Source organism: Homarus americanus, unplaced genomic scaffold (genome assembly GCF_018991925.1).
Source record: "Homarus americanus isolate GMGI-L3 unplaced genomic scaffold, GMGI_Hamer_2.0 scaffold52512, whole genome shotgun sequence".
In the NCBI taxonomy this organism is placed as follows: domain Eukaryota; kingdom Metazoa; phylum Arthropoda; class Malacostraca; order Decapoda; family Nephropidae; genus Homarus; species Homarus americanus.
Genome location: NW_024735442.1, coordinates 2,047,574 through 2,059,729, shown reverse-complemented (window position 1 = coordinate 2,059,729; position 12,156 = coordinate 2,047,574). Strand labels below are relative to the sequence as shown.

General features: G+C 35.6%; 1 protein-coding gene across 1 annotated transcript in view; it reads right to left on the bottom strand.

The window, feature by feature from the left end:
• Positions 1 to 11,489, bottom strand: part of LOC121870987 (short-chain specific acyl-CoA dehydrogenase, mitochondrial-like) — a 29,303-nt gene extending 17,814 nt beyond the window's left edge. The window contains exons 1-3 of the mRNA XM_042372991.1: positions 11,345 to 11,489; positions 2,607 to 2,791; positions 457 to 566 (exon numbers count right to left, since the gene is read on the bottom strand). Of these exons, the coding sequence (XP_042228925.1) occupies positions 457 to 566; positions 2,607 to 2,791; positions 11,345 to 11,414 (365 nt within the window). The 5' untranslated portion in view covers positions 11,415 to 11,489. The remainder of the gene's footprint in view (positions 1 to 456; positions 567 to 2,606; positions 2,792 to 11,344) is intronic.
• Between the last annotated feature and the right edge of the window lie 667 nt (positions 11,490 to 12,156).

Sequence of the window (12,156 nt, the reverse complement as noted above, 5' to 3'; positions counted from 1 at the left end):
TTTGGGGTAGGTGTCCAAAGATTGACAGTCGATAGGTGAAGATCTGGGGACACAGCCCATGAGTCCAGAGCCTTTGATGAGAACACCATCAGAATTTGGGAGAGCAGCGGGGAGTCTGGGTAATGTCTGACGGTGACACTGGTAGCAGTGACCTCCTCACCTTTGTCCAACCCCCCCCCCCACCCAAGTGGGGGTCACGCCAGCAAGCGAGCGAATGAGCAGCGGTAACGAGCAGGAAGATCATTACCGCCCTAACAATAACGTAAAACTTGTATCTATTGCTTTTTTCTTGGGTCAACTCAAGACCAAATGTCCCACTGCCTATATTCCCCATATGTTGTGAAACTCAAATAAAGCAAATTCATGGAACTTGACCCTTTCATTGGACGGGGCCTGACTGAACCCTGAATGAATAATGTAGATTTTCAAAGAGAAACAATCAGTACTTCATCTTACCTGCTAATTTCTTCCATGGCAATAGCATAGGCCAGATAGTCCATCCCAGTTCCACCATACTCTTCTGGCACTGCAAGGGCCATTAAGCCTAAATCTCCCATTGTCTTCACCTATTGACACAGAGTTAATTTATTATGATATATATATATATATATATATTTCATGTAGATCCACAATGAAAACGTGGATAAGATAAATCTTGATAAAATCACACGGGAAAAGGGAAATAACGGAGCACCTTAGCTTTCGTCTTTATTCAAGACATCTTCAGAGGCAACTGGATTACATGGACAGAGAGAGGCTTAAATATACAGGGTGACCTCAAAACATGAGGTCAGGTCATAATGATGTCATCCACTAATCCCCACACCAACACACACGTAGAGGAGCTTAAGAGAAGGGGGGGTGACGTGATTAAGGAATTAAAATCAATAAACCTTAGTGATGGTCAGTTCAAAACTGATAATATGTTACATAAATTTATTTGTCAGTGGCCCAAGGTTAAAAATGCTTTGAAAACCTTTGATCTAGATGTATGATAGTTATTTTGTGGGTCCCTTTTTTCTGACCTGACTTGGCTAGTCACGTCACCACCCTTCTCTTAAGCTCTCCTCACATATATATATATATATATATATATATATATATATATATATATATATATATATATATATATATATATAAGCAAGGACTTTAAAATAATGTCAATTATGTCTTACAAAACCAAACAAATTATACTATCTGGTTGGAACTGTACAATACTGTACCAGATGGGCTGGATGGTGTTAAAATATCCACATACCCGATAATTATAAGATGCTCAAATTCCATTACCATCACAGAATCTTCTTATTTGTTCAAGGAAGCATTAAATTTTCTAGTTATTTCCCCTGATCATACAGGGTGTACAGTACTACCTGTGGATGGCTTTTATGGTTTCCTTTGGCTTCTAAATTGTTCTTTTTTCAGAGTGCAGGATTTATAGCTAAGTTTGGCATTACTCACTTGACTTAACTATGAAAAATATTTGATAATACTGTAGTGTAACTTCTTTTTCATTAGAGAAAAAAGTTGCTTATTATAAATCTCCCGACTCCTTAGGAATTAAATATTTCAAGCAGATTCAATAATTTTTGTCCATACAGTTCTCAATTTTTGCTAAAATTTACTGTAGAATGACAAAAAATCTTGATAATTACAAACATAAATACTAAATGAACAATTATTTCGACTTCAGTTTTCCTCTTTGCAACTGATCAGCCTATTAGCCAATTGGGCAGTCGGTCATGTCTTTATTATGCACTGCTGACAAATACTGCGCATGCATGAGCTCCAGAATGTACCCGAACATTCTCCAGTGCTGGTAAAGTCTGGTCGTAAATGAGCTAACACTGACTACCATCATAATGCTCTGACAGGTTATTCCAAGAGTTTAAATCGCTCACTCCAAAAAGTTAGCTCTGACAATTTTTTTTAGTTATGGTTTCTTTAACCTGAGGTTGTGATCACTAGTGGGGAAGGCATCCGTTAGGTCCAGTTATGAAAACTCAACTGAGTAATGTTTTCTGTGATACCTATAAACTTTTATTAAATCATTCCTTGCCTATTGTTAGTATAACCTGGGAGACTGTAGCTGCTCTAATCTCACTTGCTACTCAAGATCCTGGAGTGCAGGCACCAGTATGGTGGCCCTCTTTTGGACATTCTCAAATACCTGACAGTTTTGAGCATATCTCAGGGACCAATCAGGATGACAGTATTTCAAGTAAGGGATCAACCTTTCTCTGGTAGAAGGGGGGCAGTGGGGAGGGCTCAGATTAGGCGAGAACTCATTTCTTTACCTCATGCTGTTTTAGTTTGGGGATATAGATACCACTGTCATAAATTAGCCAACTCTATATCTTTTTGTTGCTGGATCAATGTGGAAAGTGGACTCTGTTATGATAGAATAGCAATCATTATGAAAGAGTCACCCATAAAATTTGTAAGAATAAAACTGCCCCCAAAACAAACCAAAGTGAATCCTATGTTGGACCACAAGCAATCCAGAAAAAGAACTTGATCAAAATAAATACAGTATACTCCTTCCTTCTGTAGCAGTGTAAAGAACTCACAAAACAACAACCACTTATAAATTTACCTCAACTCACCTGTTCTCTTGGGTATAGACCCTGCTTGTCAAACTTTCCTGCCAGAGGCTGCAGCTCTGCTTCTGCAAAGTCTCTACAGGTTTTCCTCAGCATTTCATGTGTCTCTGGGAGCTCAGCCAAAATTGAAGAGTGGCGGACGGAGGATAACCATGGTTGTGCTAAGTTTTGTGGCTGACCTCTCCATCCTGAAATGTAAATAATTTTGTGAGTGATAAATAGTTGTACAATTCAAGATTACCTTTGTTATAGCGGGAAGATGGAATAATACATAAAAGGGGAAGAGGTATTGAAATGGGGATGACAAAAGAAGTTAAGCATTTAAAGGGCAGCCAGCTCATGTCATGGCCACCTCCTAAGAGGGGAGATCCCTGGAGGGGTGAGGCCTTGTTAATAAGATAAGGAGATACATGGTTAGAGAACCCACAGACTGTTCTGATTTCTTGGACATGAAGATTATACTGTACATAATGTATATATTTGGGCTTTGGGATAATCATCTGTTAATAACTAAGCATCATAGAAATGTACCAGTACAGGTATGTTACAGTTGAGAGGCAATTTTGTTATTGATATCTCTTCAATCAGTATTTAAGGATCTTTCCCGATTTTCTACCAATTTAAGAATTGGTCTCTGCAACCATTTCCTAGATTCCATGGTTCTATTGGAACATACTTGGTAGATGAATTAGAACTGCCCTTTATTCAGTTTTCCTCCAGCCTTGGCCTAGGGGAAAAGAATTAGAATTGAATTGAAACAGTTTATTTAGCCAGAGAAAAACACAGATACAGAGTGGATAATAACAACAATATTAACATGGCTGAGCCAGTTGAGAACCTGAGCTCTCTTTTAGGCACCTGATATATACTACAGTGGTCCCTCGGTTAACAAACACAATTCGTTCCAGAAGGTCGTTCGTTAACTGAAATTTTTTTTAACCGAATCCATTGTTTCAATGGGATATTGGGGTATTGGTTCCAGCTCACAGAAAAGTACATACAAAGTAAAAACAAAAATGCAGTAAAGTACACTTACTTTGAGGTGTGTATGTAGAAGGTTCCTGGTTGATGATGATGATGGGGATGGGAATTAGAACTGGGGAGGGAGAAGGGAGAAGTGAAGGAAGTGGAGTGGAGGAGAAATCACCTTTCAGGGAACCATGCTTGATGCAGTCATTTCACCAATAAAATTTTAAGTTCACTAGGTGTAATTCAAGATTATTTTCTTTAAATCAACACTGCACTGCGTTATATATTATCAAATGTTAACTAAAGTTCAGAATGACCAATAATTTCAATGAAAAATGCAAAAATATTCAAGAAACCAACAAAATAGATGCTCTCTCCACTGTAAACAAAGCCTCAACTGACGCCTTGTGACTAACTCACGCATCTGATGGGCGCACAACAAACTAGTTCCCTGTACTGCATATATATCAATATGTTAAATAAATGTTAAAATGACTAATAATTTTAATATAAAACATGCAAAAATAATAAATAGCACAGCTTTATTGATATTTACTCCATTGGAAACGAATGTAAACATAGAACAGATTACTGAATGGGCAGACTAGCCCATCAGCTGATGCTCACAACAAACGTTAACCGAATTGAATAATCTTATGGAAGGTAATTCGTTAACCGAACCGTTCGTCAACCGAGGACCACTGTATACATTTTTCTCAAGGAAGTATTATGTAACATTTAGTGTCGGTACAGTTGCCAGGGCAGATCTCTTGCGTCATCACTAAAGCCCAAAGTAGCCAAATGCATGGTATGGTATGCACAGGATGATGTAAAGCATAAAGTATTCATTTTTTAAAGTTTATTTAAAGATTCATAAATTTTTGTTCATTACATTTGAAACATCAATCTTTGTTAATTAAATTTGAAACAAAAGAAAACTACGATACCGTATTTCTAAATACCAGGTATTTTCATTAAAATATTACATCACAAGTATATTTTACCTTAACCGTGACCGAATGAATATATTCTCAGAAATAAATATGGAAATGTAATATTTTTACTGAAAGCGACGTGAGTATTACAGTGGAAAGTGGGATAAAATCATGACAAAAATAATGACTTTCGCTTTCTTTCGTTGTTCAAAAGATTTTATCGTAATTGCTTTTTGAATGGTTTTCAGTTAAAAAACTGTTGTATTACAATAATATTCTATCCTAATTCACTTGAATAAATACTACGATACCATATTTCTGAATACAGTCGGCCCTTAATATTAGGGGTTAGGTAACAGAGATACCCGTGAATGTTAAAAACTCAAATGTATTGCTGCCCCCTAAAAATCCCTGGCCCCCATGTCCTTATTTACTGTATATACCTGTGTGTGAGTTCGGTTTTTAAGACAAATTATTTGGCAAAAATTGAGATTAACCTCTAAGCGGGTAATAGTTCGTTAGGTTGAAAATATTTACCAGTAACTACCAGTAACAATGGAAGCGATGACAACACCACCAGCTGGGAGTCGTGCAGTGCCAGGGACGAATCTCTTGCGAGCCCAAAGTAGCCAAATCCATGGTATGGTAGCACAGGACGATGTAAAACAAAGTATTCATTTATTAAAGTTAATTTATAGATACTGGACATAAATTTTTGTTCATTACATTTGAAACATCAATCTTTGTTAATTAAATTTGAAACATCAATCTTTGTTAATTAAATTTGAAACAAGAGAAAACTACGATACTGGATTTTCATTAAAATATTACATCACAAGTATATTTTACCTTAACTGTGACTGAATGAATATATTCTCGGAAATAAATATGGAAATGTAATATTTTTGCTGGAATGACGTACATATTATAGTGGGAAGTGGGATAAAATCATGACGAAAGACTTTTGCTTTCTTTGTTGTTCAAAATATTTTACGTAATGCTTTGAATGGTTTTCAGTTAAAAACTGTTGTACTCTTACTGTATTACAATAATATTATCCTATCATTAGCCTTATAATCCCCAACTGAAAACCATTAAGCGATTACGGTAACATCTTTTGAGCGAAGAAAGCAAAAGCCATTGCTTTTCGTCACTTTCCACTGTAATCGTACATCATTTCAGCAAAAAATTACATTTCCATGTTCTTAGAAATAAATGGTAGTTTTGTTGAAGCGTAATGTACAGTATTTAACATTAAAATAAAATAGCTATAAAACAATTAATACACCCATAATGTACTGGTTGGCATCTCCGCTCGTCCCTGCTCCGCCAGTCACCTCCTCCCGCTCTATCCCTCGCCTCCTCCCCGCTCTCCCTCCGCTTCCTCCCGCTCTATCCTCCGCCTCCTCCATATCGTCACTACTGTTGTATTCAATAATATTCTATCCTAATTGACTTGAATAAATACTACGATACCATATTTCTGAATATTTTCATTAAAATCCATCCAAATCATTTTCCTTGCCATCGTCTGCACAAAACAGCTTCTCCCAGTCTCTCCTTGAACAGGGCTAGGGAGTGCGTGTTTTTCAGATGAACAAAATTAAAAAATGTTACATCCTGCGTATATTTTACCTAAATGGCCTGAATGAATATATTCTTGGAAATAAATAAGATTTTGCTGAAGCGTGATGTATTTCAATGTAAAATAGGATAAAATACATGACGAAAACAAAGACTTCACCTAACCTTCCAATGTTCAAGAGATGTTACTCGTTTTTTAATAGTTTTGGTTAAAATACTGTTATATTACAATGATATTATATTCATACTGTGCTTGATATACTAAATTCAGAAATGAAATATTTTTGCTGTAAATAAAGTATTACAGTAGAATGTAGGACAAAATCTGTAGCAATGACTTACGCTTTCTTTCGTTCAAAAGATGTTACCGTAATCGCTTTTGAATGGTTTTCAGTTAAAAACAGTGCATCACAAGTGAATTAGGATAGAATATTATTGTAATACAACAGTTTTTAACTGAAACCATTCAACGATTATGTATCTTTTAATGGCAAAAAAAATCGCTGTCTCTTTTAATCACTTTCACTATGTCGTCGTCATTTCTGCAAAAATATTACATTTCCATATTCTCAGAAATAAAATAGTAGTTTTGCTGAAACAATGTATTTCAATGTAAATTAGGATAAACTACATGAAAACAAAGACTTTACCTAACCTTCCAATGTTCAAGATATATTTTCGTTTTTTAATAGTTTTCGGTTAAAAATACTGTTATATTAGTGATATTTTATTTACTGTGGTTGATATACAGGTTGGCATTTTCTTGATCCTTGGGAATATGCGTATTTTTCGGTTTTGAATTTTTGGTTTCAGAATGGTTATTTTTTTACAGGGATCAACACGGCACAGGTCACTGACCCACATTGGGGCTAAATAATAATAATAATAATAATAATAATAATAATAATAATAATAATAATAATAATAATAATAATAATTCATAGGTCTAGGTCATGTTTCTCACTTTTGATCTTTTTTTCATTCTTGTATTTCTTTATTATTATTATTTCATTATTACAGTATTATTATTGTTATTATTATTATTATTATTATTATTATTATCATTCTTATTTTATTTTTGTGTATTTTTTATTTAAAATTTTATTTACTATGAATAATTATTATTATTACTGTATTATCATTATTATTATTATTATTATTACCTGTATTATTGTATCATTATAATTATTATTACTATTACATTTTCACACAAGGTCCCGATGTGGGTCAGTGACATGTGCCCGGGTGGGCTAATACCACCCCCAAATAAATGCTAAAAAATCGGTTTTCAGAGCTTTTCGGTTCAGATTTCGGATAAGAGTTGTCAACCTGTAATACATTCAGAATGTAATATTTTGCAACTTCTTTAAATGCCGATGTCAACACAAGCATGGTTACAGCGGACTGACTGACCGGGGAAGCAGCGGAAAGCCATGAGCAATGTGTGTGTGTGTGTGTGTGTGTGTGTGTGTGTGTGTGTGTGTGTGTGTGTGTGTGCCCAGATAATGTATATTCCTCCAGCGAATCGCGTATTTGCAAATCCGTGTAAGTTAAACCCCCGTACGGTATGTTAAAGGCCTATAACATATATACAGTATACCTGTATATATATATATATATATATATATATATATATATATATATATATATATATATATATATATATATATATATATATATATATATATATATATATATATATATATATGAGTGTGGCGTCTAGGTATATATCTGATAACCACAAGAAGAAGAAACCGCGTTCAGCGGCTTTAAGTGTAATTCACTCAGGGGTGAGTACAGACTAGTCTGTACTCACCCTGAGTGTAATTACCAACTGAGGATATTTCTTTTGTTATCAATATATATATATACATATATATATATATATATATATATATATATATATATATATATATATATATATATATATATATATATATATATATATATATATATATATATATATATTACAGTGGAATTGAAAAACCTAAGTATAATGGGGGAACAGTAAAACATGGGTTGTACAGTAATAAGGTTGAACAAGAGGACAGAGCTGTCAGGATTATGTCAAGTTGGCAATTATGTTTTTTTGCAATAGTAATTTCTTATCTATTTACATGATAATTTCCGATAAAACGGTTTTCATGGTACAATAAAAGCAGGTACTGTAAATATAGTAGGTATTACAAGAAATATTAATACTTACACAATAGATATTTTTGAAGAGATGATTTAAAAGAAGGGAGCGTAGTCTTTGCTCGGATGGGTGGGGGTAAGTTGTTCCACACCTTCACACCGTGATATTTTATGGAGGTCTGGGACTGAGAGGAGCACATGGGGGGGTGGTCTTAGTAGCTCTGGGTGCCTTAAGTTGTATCTCTGATTATTCCGGAACTGGAAATAATTATTGTCAAGCAAGTGATTGATAGATTTGAAAACAAAGAAGACACAGCAGTAGGTGTTAATATCTTTGAATTTTAACATTTTCAATTTAGCAAATTTTTCGTTTGTGTGATCTGTTTTTATTCAAGTAGGTCATTGTCCGTACAACTCTCTTTTGTGCAGTAACCAGGGAATGTGTTTTTGAAGAGCCAGAGGCCCCCCATAGTGTGTGACAGTGAATCAGGTGTTGTTAAACAAGATCATGATAGATTTCTTTCATTGCTGTGAGAGTGAGCGACTGTCGAGTGTGATACATGAAACCGCACTGTTTATTAACTTTACTGTGAATGGCTTGTACCTGTATGTGGTTTCTCCAGTTAAGTTTTTCGTCAACAATAACTCCAAGGAATTTAGTATTTTGTTCCTGCTTGAGGACTGTATTACCAAGGTACAGGGGGTCCAATTCTGGGGATAAGTTTTCCTTCTGTGAAAGATTGTGTAGAGAGTTTTCTAAAGGTTTAAGGTCAGTTTATTACGTATTAGCCAGGTCCTGACTTTAGTCAATTCAGTGTTCATAGTTCTCATCAAGGAATGGAGGTCTGAGTTGCTGTATGCCTCATGGAGTGATTTTTCCTCCCGAGTCTCCCCCTCCCTCTTGCTCTGGGGTCTGTTGTTAAGTGCAAGCAGTAGTGGGGCCTGGTTGTCTGACTGAAACAGCACCTTTCATAACCAGAGGGAGTTATAGTGGCAAGCCTGGATGATGTACAATGTTTTACGCCAATGTTTCAGGATATTTATGTATCCTGATGGATCTTTCCGGGGCAACAGGTACAAGGCAGTGAAATACAGGACAATCCGCTAAATTCAAACAACTTTTCTCTGATTAGAATAAAAAATAGGCAGTGGATATTTTGCCATGACCGGTAAGTTCCTACTAATGCTATTTTACTATGAATGCACTCTGATAGGCTAATCGCCTATTACTGGCAAACAACGCGAGAACTATATTTGACCGTGACTATGACAGCATTTGGCATTTATTTTGCCGTGAGTCGATCATTGTGTAACTGTTATCATACCGAACCATATTTCTGTTATGCATGGAAACCTATCATTATAAAAGAGGCAACATTTACTAGAACCTGACCTAACTAACCAGAGAAAACTATCTAACCTTACTTAACTTCCTAGCCAGGAAGCAGACCCCCATCATATTAAACAGAAAGCACTCACGGTAAAATAGCGGGTAGATATTCGTCCATTAGCTTTCCGCAGGTCCCCGCCATGTTTACCTGAAGTTATACTCCTCACTCAGTCACTTGTCTCCTCCTTTCCTCCTCCTCCTTGTAAGTTAAGTTAGGTTAGGTTAGGTTAGGTAGGTTTGTTGTTTTGGTATGAGAATAGGTTTTCCTTTGTTTTTTGGTGTATTTTACTCAAATCTGACCTGTATTTTTATGCAAATTGTCTGTTTCTGTTAAAAATGAAAAAGTATTTTTTTTTTGCAAAAACTGCTAATTTGCACAAGAAATGAAGGTCAGATTTGAGTAAAACATCGAAAAACGTATAAAAAAAAACTATTCTCATACCAAAACCTGAGGAAATAGACGACTATTTACCAAATAGCGTTTGTAGGTCTTAGCGCCGGTCACGGCAAATTACCCCCTACGTAAAAAATATACCAGTAGGCATAACATTGGGAACTTAACTTTTGTACTGTACTACTTAGTGTGATAAATGTTAAAAAAAGCAAATTGTTACAAAAGTATAAATCGTTATTTCACCCTCACTCAAAAATAAAGAGGCGATCGTCTGCTTTGTATTGACTTCAGAACCACAAACTAATAAATTATCCCCGAGTACTGTACACTGAATACAGTACACAGTAATATTGCAGTAAATGGGTCCGATTAATTACCCAAATGTAGCCGCAATGAAGTCAAATAATGGTCCTACATGAATAAATCGGACTGCCAATCACTTCTCGACTAGTATTTGGTGTCACAAAGTAAAAAAAATTGGAAAACGTAATTTAATCTGAGTTAATAGATCGAGTGCATGTACCGTACCTAACCTAACCTAACCCAACTCAGATTAAATAAAGTTTACCAATTTTTTGTGACTTTATGACACCAAATAATAATCGAGAAGTGATTCACAGCCCGATTTACGCTTGTACGACCATCATTTGACTTCATTGCGACTACATTTGGCTACATTTGGGTAATTCCTCGCTCCCTCGGTACATGCACGCGATCTATTAACTCAGGTTAAATTACGTTTTCCAATTTCTTTTTACTTTGTGACACCAAATACTAGTCGAGAAGTGATAGGCAGTCCGATTTATTCATGTAGGACCATTATTTGACTTCATTACAGCGACATTTGGCTACATTTAGGTACATTTGGGTAACAAGTCGGACCGTATTATACATTAGGTTAGGTTAGGTTAGGTACCGGGTAACACATTTTTTATCAGATTCTTTGGTTCTGCAATCTGCAATTTTACCCAGTACACTTGAACTATATATTACCATGTTTTCGTACAATCTTTTACTTTACTTTTATCCTCTTCACCCGGGCGATCGGTCACGTCTCTGTCACGCACTGTTGGCAAGTACTGGGCATGCACCGGCTCCTGAATGTACCTGAACCAGCTCCAGTGTTGGTCAAGTCTTGTCCTGAAAGAGCTCACACTCGGTGCCCTCACAACACTCTCTGGTAGATTGTTCCAAGAGTTTACAACCCTCACTCAGAAAGTTTGCCCTCACGGTTTTCTGGACTTGCGGTTTCTTCAATCTTGAGCTGTGACAACCATTTTATAATTAAATATAATGACAGTATAACTCAATCTTAAATTTTACAGGGCCAAACCTTTGTGTGTGGACACCAAGGGTCGAGATATCCTGGAGAAAGTCCCCATCAGCTGATTCACGACAGCCATCTTCTTACGTATTAGCCTCTGGGATTTCCGACTCTTCTTTACCGAACACGCTGATTGGTTCAACTGCTCGCGTTGTGATTGGTTGCGATATCATGACGTAATATTACTCAACTGCTCGCGTTGTGATTGGTTGCGAGATCATGACGTAATATTACTCAACTGCTCGCGTTGTGATTGGTTGCGAGATCATGACGTAATATTACTATTTTCTATAATATAATGTGTGGTGAGGGTAAAGAAGATCCCAGATACAGTAGAGTAGTCCTCATACTCAGTGAATTTCATTGTCCCTGTCACTAGTTTTATAAATTTCTGAATAATAAACACTGCATTATACACCATTGAAAGTGTTATATGAGATCACATTAGATTTGTATTTTATCAATTGTAATTTGTATTACTTTTCGATAATACTGAATAAAAAAAATAACCAAAACTTTCCAACAATTTTATTTTGACAATACCTAAAAAATATAATTCTGGTAAAATATCGCTAGTAAAATGTAGGTAAGGTAATTAAATACATCTACAGTTTATTTCTTAGTATTCTATATGGTATTTTAGCCATGAAAAAGCATTTTTCTAAAAGTCGGTATTGATTGATTGATACGTTTATTGAGATACAAAAAACATTAATACATCTCAAAGGGATAAAGTGACATAAGTCATCCCTGTAATGACCACGGTCTTACACGTCAGTTAGCGCCAAAATCAAATGATTCATATTACGCTCAATAGCCCA